Source organism: Nannobrachium achirus (genome assembly GCF_963921795.1).
Source record: "Nannobrachium achirus genome assembly, chromosome: 8".
NCBI classification, from domain to species: Eukaryota; Metazoa; Chordata; class Actinopteri; order Myctophiformes; family Myctophidae; genus Nannobrachium; species Nannobrachium achirus.
Genome location: NC_137817.1, coordinates 49,456,157 through 49,473,946, shown reverse-complemented (window position 1 = coordinate 49,473,946; position 17,790 = coordinate 49,456,157). Strand labels below are relative to the sequence as shown.

The 17,790-nt window shown below is 42.1% G+C and overlaps 1 protein-coding gene across 1 annotated transcript in view; it reads right to left on the bottom strand.

Moving 5' to 3' along the window:
• myo7aa (myosin VIIAa) overlaps positions 1-17,790 on the bottom strand; it is a gene marked incomplete at its 5' end in the record, with an annotated part of 71,409 nt that overhangs the window by 4,042 nt on the left and 49,577 nt on the right. The window contains 12 exons of the mRNA XM_080731372.1: positions 591-776; positions 3,027-3,133; positions 4,291-4,378; positions 4,959-5,072; positions 5,718-5,823; positions 7,007-7,162; positions 7,595-7,737; positions 8,195-8,375; positions 9,294-9,415; positions 9,968-10,158; positions 10,697-10,866; positions 16,840-16,966. Coding sequence (XP_080587498.1) covers positions 591-776; positions 3,027-3,133; positions 4,291-4,378; positions 4,959-5,072; positions 5,718-5,823; positions 7,007-7,162; positions 7,595-7,737; positions 8,195-8,375; positions 9,294-9,415; positions 9,968-10,158; positions 10,697-10,866; positions 16,840-16,966 — 1,691 coding nt within the window. The remainder of the gene's footprint in view (positions 1-590; positions 777-3,026; positions 3,134-4,290; positions 4,379-4,958; positions 5,073-5,717; positions 5,824-7,006; positions 7,163-7,594; positions 7,738-8,194; positions 8,376-9,293; positions 9,416-9,967; positions 10,159-10,696; positions 10,867-16,839; positions 16,967-17,790) is intronic.

Below are 17,790 nucleotides of genomic sequence, written 5' to 3'. Positions count from 1 at the left end.
TTTTCCTGCAAAACAAATGCTTGCATTGGATTCAGAATCACGAAAAACACCTAGTTTGACCCCTCATATGCTACTTAAAGCATATTTATTTTTTGTATTATTTTACACTATAGTAAAGTCTATGAGAGCCCAACTTTGATTGGCTCCCACAAGTTTCCCGATGCCCCTATAGCCAAAGATGTTCCATATGGCATGTTCTAACTGTGTGCCAAATGTCATGCTTCTTTCATAAAGTGCACGATTTTTGCCTGAAACGCTCAGACTAATATGGGAGTAGCTGAATAAGCATCAAAAACATGCACGCACGCTTTTTCTTTTTTCCACTGAAGCACGCCACAGAGATCGTGTCAGTGTCTGTGATCGATCGAAAAATTGAAAAATTACAACTTGAAAAGGTAAGGAAAAAGGAAAAATAGCTGGCATGCCAGTGAGGGCTATTTTGGTTAAATAACTCATAGCAGTGAATAAGTTAAGAGGCTCAACTCAAATGAGTTTGTCATTTCAAAAGATTTGAAAAAAAAGAAAATTGCCTTATTGATAGGAGATAAACTTCAGCTAGGCTAGCGTTGTGTTGTGCTTCTTGTTATTACCCTTTTCCAGTCGTCCGGTGACAGCTGGCGAATCAGATCCTGAGGGACCAGCTCCCGAAGCATCTTGGGAATTGTAGGAAAGTGGGACTTGTCGTCTTCAAACTTCACGCGGTAGATGAGCGCTCCGAGCTGGAACACCTCCTCGCGGGAACACTTGTGGTAGCCACGCAGGTACTTGGGCAGCTCCTAGGGGTTGGGAGTGATACTATTCAGTGGTGGATAGTAACTACCGGTAAGTACATTTACTCAAGTACTGTACTTAAAGGAGAGAATCACCCGTTTTCAACATTGAACTACAGTATGTGATTAATATACCTTTGAGTTGTTATGTGGAAATAAGAAAAAAGTCCCCCCCCCCTTCTGTGTTGCCTAGAACTGGAGGGTTGATTTTGGGGTTTGGCTTGCAAAGTACACTGTGATGATATCAACTCAAAGGTATATTAAAAATGTGTGGTTCTCCCCTTTAATTACAATTTTAAATGGTAAATAGTGCATTTATATAGCACCTTTATCCAAGGCGCTTTACAAAGATTGTGCATTACATTCACACAAACATTCATACACCGATGGCAGAGGAAACCATGCAAGGCACCAACCTGCACATCGGTTGCAACTAGGGGTTCAGAGTCTTGCTCAAGGACTCTTCGACACTAACTCTAGGGGAGCCCAGGATCGAACTGGGAACCCTTTGGGAACCCTCCGTGTTCTAAGACAGCAACTCTACCCCTGAGCCATTGCCGCACTGTTTTAAATTGTATATCATTCTAATTCTACTCAACTACATCTCAGAGACAAATACTGTACTTAATATTCCACTATTTTTTTTTTAACTATTTGAAAACGTTTAGTTACTAGTTATTTACTATGTAGATTATTATTACAACAAATACATTAACAACTTCAGCCCTATTTAAACTTTGGCGATTTGAAACTAGCAGATCTACGAGCTCACAATGCATCGCAATGCGATGCGATGCATTGTGATCTTGTAGATATACTACTTTCAAAAGATTTGTTTACATTTTAGACATAGTATGATGAACTTGTAAAACGAGACATTCTGCATTAATTGACCTCTGCGTTTACCCATCCTATAACTACTAAGTGATTAAGAGGGAAAATAAAAAAGAGGGGTCTATTTACTTTTGTTACTCCATTCCATATAGCTACTCTTGGTCTATCGATAAATGTGTGTAATCTCTGTGTTCATGTCCAGGTGCAGGTTAGTCCATGTGCGTTGAAATATAATGTCCATGTATTTGCTAGAAAATCACAGTGTTTACTTATTTATATCCATAATAATATATTTTCCCCTTAAACGTCACGTTTCACACATATTTAATTTCTTTGCTAAATAGTTACCAATATCGTCCATGTTACCAATATCGTCCATGTATCGTATCGTCAACCATGTATCGTGATGCATATCGTATCGCTATTAAATCTATCTTTACACACCCCTATAATTTACCCATCCTATAACAACTACAGTAAGAGCAGTGATGTAATTTACCCATCCTATAACTATAGGAGCAGTGAGTAGCCATTGGATTCTACGGCGCTCTGGGAGCAATTAGGGGTTAAGAGTCTTGCTCAGGGACACACATTGACACATTGCTGCTCTGGCCTAGAATTGAAACCTGGGACAACCAGGGTCTGTGGCTGCCCAGGCAGGCACACTAACCACTCAGCTATATGGCTGCCCCAGGCTAAGGCAGTACACAGATCAGTTACAATATGCTGCTGGGTGCACCTGTGTTCATGAAAGATTAGCGCCAAAACTGACTTGTTTCGACAAGGCATATTAAAGGCAAACAGCATTTCTCACCCACACTGCATGGGAGATTTTGGAGTGCGTGCGACACCAAACAGTGGAATACACATCACTCACCACCACACTTTCCAATTTCACAGCATTTCACCTTTGGCAAGTAACCGTCACTGCATCCACTGTGGTTCTAGGGTTTTGATATACGCTTGCATGGTGCTTACACTTGCAGCTGGCAGTATTACCCGTTCTTTTTTGATTGAAATGCCTTTTCACGTTCTGCTGAGATTTTGTTTTTGTAAGGCTTATACTATAGCACATAGTTACATTTATAGTTGAAGCTTTTAGGAGAAGAGTCACATTTCGAGTGCACAGTACGAACTCTTGAATTTACTGATCAAATTATTTGTACTCCTGTTTGTGTGCAGACTGACTGCTTCAATAGTCTAGAACAGTGTTTCTCAACCTTTTTAATAGTCTAAACAGTGTTTCTCAAACTTTTTACTCTCAACGACACATAGTTTGGTGTGTGTTGGGCCACAGACCCCAATAATTGTGAGAGCGCAGTGCACAATCTTTTCGTGCTTTAAAAAAAAATCTTCTTATTTGATTTTCAACATCTCAACATTAATAAAAACATGTCATGCGGCAGTGCAGACACAACCCACCTGGTAGTAGTGGAAGATGGAGTCAGCGAAGGAGTCCTTTCCTGGAACCGTGGCGGTCCAGAGCTTCTTCATGAAGAACACCTGGTAGGTCAGAGAGGGAACGATACCTACAGAGAGAGAGAGGGAGACAGTGAGTAACAGAGTATCAGTATCGCAGGATACATTTTAGTATTTTAAATATGTCTTACTGTGTTGTACCACTGTTAAGAAATGCTAAGTCAGAGTGAGGGGAAAGTGAGTTAGGTCTCGATAGTAGGGCTGTCACAATTATTACATAATCGTCTAATCGTGATTTTTTGACATAATCGTGATTATTTTTCATAATCGTCATAATCGTTTCCATGTTGGAAAATGTTCTTATATTTAAAAAAATATATCAAAAATAGTGGAAATAGCAGATCTACAAGCTCACAACGCGTCGCATCGCGACGCGTTGTGAGCTTGTAGATCGGCTATTTCCACTATCAATGTTCTTTTTTAAGTATAAAGTTGTAAAATATGTCAGTAATTTCTTTGTATTTTTAGGTTATGTACCATGTGCAACTTCAAAGCCTACAAGCCAAACAGAAATGTAATTGTCAACAACAAAAACACAATTAAATCGTCAATCGCAATTATTTGAGTGACCATTAATCGTCATGTAAAATGTCATAATTGTGACAGCCCTACTCGATAGAGAGATTAGGAAGGAGGGTGTCTCAGTGGAGACAGACGAGGATGTCTCTGTGGAGACACTAGGAGAGAGTGTTTAGTAGGGTAGTCCAGTCCAGCAATTTCGTTAAAAATGTCCTATGTAATCTAGAAGTCAAAATCTTCTCCAGACATCAAGGATGAGGACCGAAATCTGTGCCACTGGTAATGTGTAAATATTTTTAATTAGTGCCATTGGATTTCCTGACAATAGAAATGTAGATTTAGGTCAGCATTTTTCAATATCCAAGATGGCCACAATATTGGCTTCTGTATAAATGGAACCATGGATTTTCTGATTTGTCATACTTTGAAGTTTCCAAAAATGTATATAGCTTTCCTAATCCCCTGAAAATTAGAACAAACCTTCATTTTTGGACATATTGAACTGGGCTAGGGAGGAGGAAAGCGAATTCCGGATGTTTTGTTCTTTTCTTTGAGTTCAGTGGGTTCTGTGAATCTGACATCAACATTTCTTTGATCTTAGGGAGGAGGTGTTATGACAATCTACTACTTTCTGCAGTACGCATTTTGTAAAGATTGCCTTGCTCCTATTTTCTCTGATGTATCCTACCGTCTTTAGCAGGCCGGGCTTTCTTGATCCAGTCTGTTAGATGTCGCACAAAATCAAAGAAGAAATCCCCCTCAGGGACACTGATAACCTGCAACAAACACACACACACACACACATGCACAAATATGCATCAAAAAACCATGTAGTCAATGTAAAACACTCACTCATAGTGAGGAACACTCACGTCAAAGTAGATTTAACCATTTATTGCAACAAATGGATTACAGTTGGCGTTAATGGCTCCACTATTTTAAGATGTTCCCTACATTTTGCTAAGCAGCATGCTAAACAAAATCAGGAAATGCTATGCAAAATCTCCCCATGGGTATACAAGAGCGGGCCCATTAACTTGAGTCATGCAAACTTGAATGAATTCCAGTTTACTTTAGATGCACAGGTGGAGGCTGGGGTGGTGGAGGCAGCATCAGAGTGTGGCAGCAGTTGAAGCAGAGATTGGGGGCCCTATATCTTGCACACTGCCTTACCCCTTATTCCTAAACCTTTTTGTAATTTTGTACTATTTGGAAAAAAAAAACATTCTAGAATAGTTCAAATAGCAGACCTTCAAGAGGGCCGCTGCAACGCATTTTGGTGCCCAACGCTCAACTGGCTGTCGGAAGCCCCCGCAACGCCACTGTTTGGGAAACACTGCTCTAATATATTCGTACCTTGTCTGAGATCTTGACGAAGAGGCTAAATCCCTCAGAGGATTTGAGCAGCAGTCTGGCAGAGATGTTCTGACAGAAGTCCTTGGCCTTGGTGCTGGACTCCACCTCGAACGCCTGGTACACAAGAGGAATTCAGAGGTCGTCAGGAATCAGATATTAGTGAACCCTAACCATGGGTATGTGATGTGTGTGATGCTGCGCATGCGTGCTTACAGGGACGTGCAGAGAATATTAGAGAGGCAGGAGCTGAAATTTCTAAAAGGGCCTTTTGGTGGAAATATCAAAAATAGCTTACTTCCAAGCTCACAACGCGTCGCACTGTGACACGGTGTGAGCTTGGAAGTCGTCCATTTCCGGTGCGAGATACCACACTGAACTAAGCATAATCACAAGTCAATTCTGGAGTCTACACAGAGAAGGCAATTCTTCACGTTACGAGGAAACTGATTAATATCTGATCTATTTATCATTGTTTTCACAGAGGCAAGAAGCGCCTCTGTGAGTGTGGTGTTATTTTCTTTCCATTTTATTAATTATCTTTTCTCTCACCGGTGTTCATGTGTGTGTACCAACATGTGTGCGAGTGTGTGTGTGTGTGTGTGTGTGTGTGTCATTGCGCCTCTGTGAGCGTGGTGTTCTTTCCATTTCATTCATTTTCTTCCCTATAGTTTGGAAGATTTCCGAACGCGGAGGCAGAGGGAAAGGTTCGATCTAATTGAAGTGCGTGAGAAAGATAGGCATGCGCTGCACGTATCTAACCTCATCCGTGTCATCAGGGAAGTAGACTTTATGGAATATCTGGGTGGTCTTGTGCTGGATGGCCTCCACCTCCACAAGATGAGGCGGGTACTTCCTGGGTCCATTACTGTGATGACAACAACAACACAGGAACATTTTCAAATCCAGTCCTACCGAAAGCCTTAAAGGTGATACACCATGAAATTTAACTTTTCCTATTTTAAAACCTTTTTTTGGGGTCCCACTAGCACCTTCTATCCTCACAAAGTCCCATTTCTGACCGTTGTGTCTTTCTCTGGTTTTGGGAAGGCGGAGGTTAAAAGCATCCCACGGGTTCTCAAAACAGGCTGTCCAGATTTGCTGCCGTCGCTGACGTCAGCGACGCCCGTTTTTGAAAAAAAAAAAAAAAAAAAAGAAATGCAGTACCAAAGGTGGTACTGCAGCTGAAATGCTCTGAGAGCCATTCAAAAATGAGAGAGGCTCTCTATTCAGGAGTGGTAATTTAGCCTCAAACTTTTTGGGACATAAACAATATGACATAAATACTTTTGAAATGCATGGTGTATCACCTTTAAAGGAGTGTAAATCCCTAACTTCCTTTAAAATCCATCTGAAAAGTCACTTACAGGCGGCTGCTACTCGAAACTTGTAATAGACAAACTCTATACTTACATCCCCTTCTCCACTATAAATACTTTTTATTTTATTTCATTATTATTTATTTTTCTTCTTTACAACGTTTTTTTTTCTTTCGCTATTGATGATATCCTCTGCATAGTACTGTGTTCTATCCATCTGTCATTCAATGATATACAAATAAAAGTTTCCTATGTGAAGTCGAAAGGCTTTCTTGGATCTCCTTTTAGTTGACTGTACCGTCATGAAACTGTACCTTTTCCTATGCAAACTTCTAATAAAGTCTTCAATCAATCAATCTTCAATCCTGTATTGTGCTGGTTACGGCCATTTGAAATGTTAGGCAGCACTACTGCAACACTGCTGTAGTGCCTCATATGTGTAGGGCTATCAAGATTATTACATTTTACATGACGATTGTCACACAAATAATTGCGATTAGCGATTTAATTGTGTTTTTGTCGTTGACAATTACATTTCTGTTTGGCTTGTAGGCTTTGAAGTTGCACATGGCAGATATGACAGATAACCTAAATATAGAAAGAAATGACTGACATATTTGACAACTTTAGACTTAAAACAGAGGATAACAGAGGATTATGTCAAATAATTGCGATTAAACGATGATGTAATAATTGTGACAGGCCTACATATGTGTGCAGTTTAGTCCATACCGCAGTGCTTTGTGCAGTCTCAGCATGCAGTCTCCGGCCAGCGGGTGGTGTCTCTTGGACTGCAGGAAGCGCTGGACGTGAGGCAGCAGGACGTTACTGGGAGCAAACAGACCAGTACACAACCACAGCAGCTCCCAGCCCTTTTCCTCACTGTACCTGTAACACCACACCAAGAATATAAACATCAGTACTCGCCGGGGACCCAGTCACCCAAAATGTGAGATGATCTGTGATGTACTTGTTATTTCTGTTTTTATCTATTAATATGGTCATTAAGGTCCACAGAATGAGAGGCCTGCTCCGCCGGAAACATCGCAAAATATGTACTGTATATTCACTGTCCCATTGACTTCACTATACAGGAAAAGAAAAATAATATATATATTTAAAAAAAAAAAGATTTAAGTAGCATGTGAGGGGTCAAACAAGGGTTTTTTCATGATTCTGAATCCATTGCAAGCATTTGCTTTGCACAGAAAACATTACTTGGGCTAAAAACGGCCCCACAAAACTGTGAAAAGTGATGAGTCATCAATTTTTTTTATTTTAAAAAAATGGCCCTCAGTTCAGACATACTGTAGCACTTACTTGAAGTGGTTGTCAGTGAGCTGCTTGAGGATCTGGCTGTAGATCTCGTCTTTGAGTGGTTCTGCCTTCAGAGCTCCTTCAAAGATCTGGTCGGTGAGCTCGTTGACGGTGCGGGTCCGCTTGGACGGGTAGTCGCCCATGTACTTCATCATAGGTGGGACACGCGTTAAGGGAGACAACTGTGTAGCGTATCACACTGTTTATTTAGGCAGAAATTGTGGAAATAGCCGATCTACATGCTCACAATGCCTCTCTTGCTCGTCAGGGTGGGGAAGGGTCCCCAGTTAAAATATGATTGTTTTGGCGGTCGCGGCCTGAAAGGTTTGAGATCATCACTGCTCTAGTGCACAGCATTGTTCACTAATGGAATATAAAGCTATCTAACACTTAAATAAAAAAATAAAAAAATCACACCCAATGTGAAGTGAGCGGTGGTCGTGCTTGCATAACGTCTTCAGACTAGGATTTGAGTCTAGGATGTACAGGCTATGCTACACACACGCTGAGGAAAAAGGCTACAGACACACGCACAGCCACTCTATGGAGCGGTTTACCACCGCTCAAAAAAAAAAATCTAAACTAAGCTTTGTGAGGTGTCACTGCAGGATGTGAGTGAAGGATATCTATGAAGGACAGGCAGGCGTCCTGGGACAGCTCCTCGTGGTTCACCACCTTCTTGAGCAGGGCCAGCTTGATGGGCTCTCGGGTGTACGTCCACATCTTGTCTTTCCCACGGTTCTTGGTGATCATCACCCGGCTCAGTGTGTGTTTGGGAGGGGGTCTGGAGGGGCAGAGAGAGAGAGAGAGAGAGAGAGAGAGAGAGAGAGAGAGAGAGAGAGAGAGAGAGAGAGAGAGAGAGAGAGAGAGAGAGAGAGAGAGAGAGAGAGAGAGAGAGAGAGAGAGAGAGAGATTGTTCGTATATTGTTGTGTTTTGATTCTTTTGTTAAACTTTTGCTTCAGCAAAGTAAGCGCACATTTTCTTATTTCTTATAGGGATATTCCACTTTCAACAGGGAGCAGTGGTAGGGCTTCTCTCCACATACAAACCCATTGTAACTTCAAACTTCATTTTAACCATGATAGATTCATTAAAAACACCAGTTATTTTTTCTGGAGACTCATTTTACCTTCCTAATACGTGAGCAGGCCGTGTTTTTCATTTATTTTTAATAATTATTTGGAAAAATGGAAAAAATTTAATACAAGAAAATAATTATTAAAAATAAATGAAAAATGTTATCGAAAAAACACAGCCTGCTCACATATTAGGAGGGTAGTATGAGTCACCAGAAAAAATTATGTGTGTGTTTTTAATGAATCTATCATGGTTAAAATGAAGTTTGAAGTTACAATGGGTGTGTGTGGGGAGAGGCCCTGGGCCTGGAGGGCCTGGTAACATTTACATCAAATATCTAAATATTCAATCAAGCAAATTAAAAACTGTTCAGGGTGTTCATAAAAGCCTGATTAGATGATAAAATTACCAAAAGTTTTTTTGAAAGTGAAATATCCCTTTAACTCAGAACTCAGACAACAGAGACAGAAAGACAATAGCACTGATCTAAGAGAGGAAAGAAAACACTTTATCATACAGTGGGTACTGCAGTTTTCCAGATACAATGTACTATTCTGTAGCATTCTATACCGTTCTGCAGTGGTTCTCAAAAATCTTCAGATGTTCTGTGACGTTGATGTGTACCTGAAGTAGTCGTAGGAGAACTCCTCCAGGGTGTAGGGCTTCACCCGGTCCTCAGTCTCTGGCATCACCAGCGTGGACATGCGCACCTCCTGCCTCTGGTCTGGTGTCATGGTCACCAAGGCCTGGACACAGGAAACATGGGAGGAGCTATAATATACAGTATGATCCTGTGTCCAACAGCCCTCTCTTTATTAACTCTAGAGCCAGACGCACATCTCCACCACACCAGTATATCAGTTTATTACACGGCTTGGTAGAATGCTTGATTCTGTGACCGATGGGCTCTAAAACATACCACTGGGTAAATTCTCAATAATGACCAGCAATTATCAATTATCCCTTGCTTAGCCGATATGCAGTATCTGCTATTATTTGCCTTTTGTATGCTGATCGGTATTGTTAATAATGCAGACGATGTGTTCTCATTTTCAAAAACTTGGCGTTAAGAAAAAGGAGATCTGCAAGCTCACAGCACGTCTCGTACCGATGAGTTTTATCCTTATAGATCTGCAATTTTTATAGGACTTAAAGGAGTAGCTCACCCCAACAAATACTTATGTTCTATCAGTTACACACCCCTTTGTTTACTTTTTATATTTCAATCTATCTGTAGATATCTGCATCTGCACAAGCATGTTTGTGAGCGTGAACATGTTTGTGTTTTTCTCTCTCACCACAACGTCAGGCTGAGGCCTGGTCACAGTGGGCAGGACGTAGACGCAGTCCGCCGGGAAGTCTCCCCTCTGATTGGTCCGGTCATTGATGCCGTGCGCCCAACCAGAGTTGAGCACCTGCTCGCCGGTCTCCTGGTCCAATAGGATCAGGTCTCCTTTGAGGAAGCTCAGGAACGTTGACTCCTCCCCCGCTGGCAGTGGTGGAAAAAGTATTCACGTTAAGTAAAGGTATATGACTGCAGCGTAGAAACACTCTGTTACAAGTAAAAGTCAGGAATTCAAAATGTACGTGAGTAAGAGAACACAAATATTGGTATCAAAATGTAGGCCTACTTAAAGTACCAACAGTAGTTGGTACTCATGATGCAGAATGTCCTGTTTTCCAATGTATAAAACCTTTTGAAGATAGCAGATCTAAAAACTCATAATTGCAACGAATGGATAGCTTAAACTTTATGATTTAAATTGCAAATATGTCATCTATTTCTTTCTTTCACACAATAGCTGTGACAAGTCATTTTCAATGGAAGCGAGTCAGCGACATGAAGCTGCGCTATAAAAGCTCCAAAGTTGAAGTGGCTTTTTTCATCTCTACAATGACGCATCAATCAATCACGTTTTTTGTTTTGGACATTCTCTCTCCATAAAAAAGGGAAAACCAATTCTTGACATCAGCGAGTTCCCTGTTCTTTATAGTATCGGGGCTGATACTGGAGGGGCGGGGCTTACTGGGGTTGGGGTTGTCCTGCAGGGCCACCACGAACTTTGACCTTTTCCTCAGGCCTTCAAGGAAGGTCACCACCAGGTCACGGATGTCCTCGGCATTGTTGGAGGTGAAGGTGTACTCCTCTCCTTTAATGGTCGCCAAGGTGAAACTCTGACCCTGTAACTTACCCCCTCTGACAGAGAGAGAGAGAGAGAGAGAGAGAGAGAGAGAGAGAGAGAGAGAGAGAGAGAGAGAGACAGATACTCTGGGTAAGAGGCTGAGCGTTACATAAGTCATGCCAGACAGTGCATCATGTCATTGAGGAGGTGTGTTACATTTCATAAGAGGCTCCTGTGGGTGGAAACAGGTCAATAAGTGCATCTGAAGGCTCTACGGGGCCCTCGGGGGCCTCCATCCATCATTCAATTTGTCCTCCTCTCAATTGGCCCCTGTACTTCATAATGTCCTCCTCGTCAGTCTGGCTCCTCTCTTTCTGCACCTCTCTCATATTTCTCCAGCTATTATTCTTGTGTTTGCATATCTTTCTTTCTCTCTAATCTATAGAGCAGTGATTCTTGAAGTGGTGTCCGTGGACCCCCAGGGGTCCTTGAGGGGTCCCCGACAAAACTACTTAATAAAGCATCATAAACAGTTTAACAACCTTATCCTTTAACTTTAAGGAAAGCGAAGAGTGAAGCACAGAGAAAGGTTTTCCAACTCTTTCACAGTTCTCTATTGTTCATAACTAGAGGTTCGCGGCCCTTCGGGCCGCTCACATCTAGAGATCGCGCCTGCTTCGCAGGCGCTCACAGCTACGTTGCAGCAGTGATCCACCCACATCCATCCATCCATCCATCCACATCCATCCATCCACATCCATCCATCCATCCACACATCCATCCATCCATCCACATCCATCAATCCACATCCATCCATCCATCCATCCATCCATCCATCCATCCACACACACATCCATCCATCCACATCCATCCATCCATCCATCCATCCATCCACATCCATCCATCCATCCATCCACATCCATCCATCCATCCATCCATGCATCCAACCACATCCATCCATCCATCCATCCACATCCATCCATCCATGCATCCATCCATCCACATCCACCCATCCACATCCATCCATCCATCCACATCCATCCACATCCATCCATGCATCCATCCATCCACATCCATCCATCCATCCACATCCATCCATCCATCTGTCTGTCTGTCTGTCTGTCTGTCTGTCCATCCATCCATCCATCCATCCACATCCATCCATCCACATCCATCCACATCCATCCATCCATCCATCCACATCCATCCACCCATCCACATCCATCCATCCACATCCATCCATTCGCATCCATCCATCCATCCATCCATGCATCCATCCATCCATCCATCCATCCACATCCATGCATCGATCCATCCATCCATCCATCCATCCATCCATCCACATCCATCCATCCATCCATCCATCCATCCATCCATCCATCCATGCATCCATCCACATCCATCCATCCACTTACTGTACTGTACTTTACTGTACTCTACTGTACTGTACTTTACTGTACTCTACTGTACTCTACTGTACCTTGCTGTACTGTACATAGGCGGCGGGTCAATAAGGCCAGGGGAGGCTGTGCCTTCCCAAATGCTACGCTGGGTATTTTGCAAATTATATAATATATGAACCGCGGGGGCCCGGCCGTCAGCCTCCGACTGACAGTCAGTCTCAGTCCAAATGAACCTGCCTGACCGTCATCGCGCTGCCTCTGTTACACCTATTTCGTGTTATTTTTCTGAGTAAAATGTCACGCATTGGGAAGAAGTAAAGGGGGACACTTTATTGTGAAGGACAACAGGAAGAGCATTCACAGACAGACAATGTTGTTTTGTTTACGTTTAGTGAGAAGTGTAGTGATGATGGCTGCAGTGGACCGCGCACTTTCAAAACCTTTTGTAATTTGTATCAACTAAAATATACCACAGACACTTTCAAATGAGACAGGCAGCGATGCACAAGCAAACAAAGGCATTAATCATGACGTCGACATTGGACAATTACGCCAGCGAGGAAACTATACAATGATATTATCATCACGGATACTTTCTGATTCTGGAAGTGGAACACTTCATCTGTGAGTATTATTGCCTGAACAGTCAACTGTTAGGACTTCTCCTCTCTATCGCGCAGCTGAAAGCCTGTATCAACAGAATAATTGTGTGTGTGTGTGTGTGTGTGTGTGTGTGTGTGTGTGTGTGTGTGTGTGTGTGTGCGCGCGCGCGCGGCTGCGCCGTCACCGTGCGTAATTTGGTTGCATAAGATGTGATGTGTGTGCATACTGTTGTCTATTGTGTAGACCTACAGATTGTTGTCATTGTGTCAGATAGGTCTGTAACTGTTTGGGTCGCTGTATTCTTGTATATAAATGGCATGGAGGAAGTGTCTGACACAGCCGGTGGAGGCGCGCCCCCCCTCCACCGGGGGGGGGGGGGTTCGGCGGGGTGCAGCCTCGCCAAACGTTTGGCTCACCCGCCGCCTATGGTACTGTACTTTAATGTACTCTACTGTACCTTACTGTACTGTACTTTAATGTACTCTACTGTACCTTACTGTACTGTACTTGAATGTACTCTACTGTACCTTACTGTACTGTACTCTACTGTACCTTACTGTATTGTACTTTGTACATTAATGTACTTTAATGTACTCTACTGTACTCTACTTTACCTTACTGTCCTGTACTTTAATGTACTCTACTGTACCTTACTTTACCTTACTGTACTTTAATGTACTCTACTGTACTCTACTTTGCCTTACTGTACTGTACTTTAATGTACTCTACTGTACTCTACTTTACCTTACTGTCCTGTACTCTACTGTGCTCTACTTTACCTTACTGTACTTTGCTGTACTCTACTGTACTCTACTTTACCTTACTGTACTTTGCTGTACTCTACTGTACTCTACTTTACCTTACTGTACTTTGCTGTACACTACTGTACCTGACTGTACCGTATTGTACTGTACTGTACTTTGCTGTACTGTACTGTACTGTACTGTACCGTATTGCACTGTACTCTACTTTACCTTACTGTACTTTGCTTTACTCTACTGTACCTGACTGTACCGTATTGTACTGTACTGTACTTTGCTGTACTGTACTGTACTGTACTGTACTGTACCGTATTGCACTGTACTCTACTTTACCTTACTGTACTTTGCTTTACTCTACTGTACCTGACTGTACCGTATTGTACTGTACTTTGCTGTACTCTACTGTACCTTGCTGTACCGTATTGTACTGTACTTTGCTGTACTCTACTGTACCTTGCTGTACCGTATTGTACTGTACTATGCTGTACCTTGCTGTACTGTATCTTACTGTACTGTAATCTACTGTATCTTACTGTACCGTATTGTACTGTACTCTACTTTACCTTACCTTACTGTACTTTGCTTTACTCTACTGTACCTGACTGTACCGTATTGTACTGTACTTTGCTGTACTCTACTGTACCTTGCTGTACCGTATTGTACTGTACTTTGCTGTACTCTACTGTACCTTGCTGTACCGTATTGTACTGTACTATGCTGTACCTTGCTGTACTGTATCTTACTGTACTGTAATCTACTGTATCTTACTCTACTGTACCTGACTGTACCGTATTGTACTGTACTTTGCTGTACTCTACTGTACCTTGCTGTACCGTATTGTACTGTACTTTGCTGTACTCTACTGTACCTTGCTGTACCGTATTGTACTGTACTATGCTGTACCTTGCTGTACTGTATCTTACTGTACTGTAATCTACTGTATCTTACTGTACCTCTCTCTCTCTCTCTCTCTCTCTCTCTCTCTCTCTTTCTCTCTCTCTCTCTTCTCTCTCTCCTCTCTCTCTCTCTCTAACCCCCCCCTTCCCTCTTGAAACCCGATACTCTTGTGACCATGATGACAAACTCACTCTACAGAGGATTGCGCAATAGGTATTGCGAAATAAGCATACAAACACAAACTGTACGGTAAATATGCATTTTGAAAAGATGACACTAAGTGGATTACGTTCAGCATAGCATGCAGTATATATTTCTGTAATAATGGTGACTTCCAACACGACCGAATGTCGGGAACCGCCGAACAGAATCCGTCTTTGGCCGTTACCATCCATCCATCCACATCCATGCATCGATCCATCCATCCATCCATCGATCCATCCATCCACATCCATCCATCCATCCATCCATCCATCCATCCATGCATCCATCCACATCCATCCATCCACTTACTGTACTGTACTTTACTGTACTGTACTGTACTTTACTGTACTCTACTGTACCTTACTGTACTGTACTTTAATGTACTCTACTGTACCTTACTGTACTGTACTTTAATGTACTCTACTGTACCTTACTGTACTGTACTTTAATGTACTCTACTGTACCTTACTGTACTGTACTCTACTGTACCTTACTGTATTGTACTTTGTACATTAATGTACTTTAATGTACTCTACTGTACTCTACTTTACCTTACTGTCCTGTACTTTAATGTACTCTACTGTACCTTACTTTACCTTACTGTACTTTAATGTACTCTACTGTACTCTACTTTACCTTACTGTACTGTACTTTAATGTACTCTACTGTACTCTACTTTACCTTACTGTCCTGTACTCTACTGTGCTCTACTTTACCTTACTGTACTTTGCTGTACTCTACTGTACTCTACTTTACCTTACTGTACTTTGCTGTACTCTACCGTACTCTACTTTACCTTACTGTACTTTGCTGTACACTACTGTACCTGACTGTACCGTATTGTACTGTACTGTACTTTGCTGTACTGTACTGTACTGTACTGTACCGTATTGCACTGTACTCTACTTTACCTTACTGTACTTTGCTTTACTCTACTGTACCTGACTGTACCGTATTGTACTGTACTGTACTTTGCTGTACTGTACTGTACTGTACTGTACTGTACCGTATTGCACTGTACTCTACTTTACCTTACTGTACTTTGCTTTACTCTACTGTACCTGACTGTACCGTATTGTACTGTACTTTGCTGTACTCTACTGTACCTTGCTGTACCGTATTGTACTGTACTTTGCTGTACTCTACTGTACCTTGCTGTACCGTATTGTACTGTACTATGCTGTACCTTGCTGTACTGTATCTTACTGTACTGTAATCTACTGTATCTTACTGTACCGTATTGTACTGTACTCTACTTTACCTTACCTTACTGTACTTTGCTTTACTCTACTGTACCTGACTGTACCGTATTGTACTGTACTTTGCTGTACTCTACTGTACCTTGCTGTACCGTATTGTACTGTACTTTGCTGTACTCTACTGTACCTTGCTGTACCGTATTGTACTGTACTATGCTGTACCTTGCTGTACTGTATCTTACTGTACTGTAATCTACTGTATCTTACTCTACTGTACCTGACTGTACCGTATTGTACTGTACTTTGCTGTACTCTACTGTACCTTGCTGTACCGTATTGTACTGTACTTTGCTGTACTCTACTGTACCTTGCTGTACCGTATTGTACTGTACTATGCTGTACCTTGCTGTACTGTATCTTACTGTACTGTAATCTACTGTATCTTACTGTACCTCTCTCTCTCTCTCTCTCTCTCTCTCTCTCTTTCTCTCTCTCTCTCTTCTCTCTCTCCTCTCTCTCTCTCTCTAACCCCCCCCTTCCCTCTTGAAACCCGATACTCTTGTGACCATGATGACAAACTCACTCTACAGAGGATTGCGCAATAGGTATTGCGAAATAAGCATACAAACACAAACTGTACGGTAAATATGCATTTTGAAAAGATGACACTAAGTGGATTACGTTCAGCATAGCATGCAGTATATATTTCTGTAATAATGGTGACTTCCAACACGACCGAATGTCGGGAACCGCCGAACAGAATCCGTCTTTGGCCGTTTTGAGTTGGTGTGGCTGAGATGTCAGACCACCATATTAACACAATATTGCTCTATTAAAGTCATTCTTTGTTCAGGACTTTTGGATCCCAAACCAACAACGACTGGGATAACAACGCCCCAAGTAATTTGCAATGTCAACTTTAGGGTTGTGAGGGGAAGCATTTTTGCCGTCCATGTACTACAACTCCCAGCATGCCTCACCTACTGCTGGAGACTGCAGTGATTTCTGGGAAGGAGAGTTCTAAGAGGACCTGCTCCTGCTCGTCCACAAAGTAGACACCGGTCCAGTTGACCGCTACGATCACGTCGTTCTTGGGCAGGCTGGGACCTGGGGGAACACAGAGACAAGGAAAATACATTGTAGATGTCTACAATTATACAGTACTGACTGAGACCATAAGATAGTTTTTAACTCAAAAGCAGACAGTACAGTCACTTCCCTTTCATCTCACTTCACCTCTATTTAGTGTTTCGTCGACTAAAACTATGACGATAAATGTTCGTCAACTACTATTTTTTCACTGGGTAATACGTAAGTTATGTTGACTAAAACTAAGACTAAACATATTGACAATTTCTAGATTAAAATGTTAGGCAGGGACTAGTGCAGAGAGAGATCCAGTACATCTAAAAGACAAACAATTTTAGGTTAGGTTGCACTCGGATGTTGCGCTCTGAAACATAGAAGATCTACATTGTAGATCTTCTATTTTATTTTTCTATTCTTTTTTATAGTAATATAGCTTGTAGATTCTACAAGCTCACAACGGCAAAGACAGCAGGAAGTGGCACAGGGGTAAACATCTTATCTTATCTTATCTTATCTTATCTTATCTTATCTTATCTTATCGTGAAACTCCTCACTGTCAGGTGAAAAGAACCCTGACAACACATGTGCTGGAGGATACAGTAGTTGTCTGTGCTCACCCTATGACCAACTGTTGTCACTGCTAACTCGAGTTAGCAGTGACAAGGGACTAGAATGCACAGTGAATCAGAAATTGGCATAACGACAAATTTGGTGGGAAAAAATGAGTCGCTAGTGCAGGAGCATGGACACAATCCCCTGTCGCCTGCCGGCATCCCACCCAACACTGTGAACTGTGTTCATGGGTGTGCCCTCCACTGCCCGGCCAAGGCTGCGGAAGATAC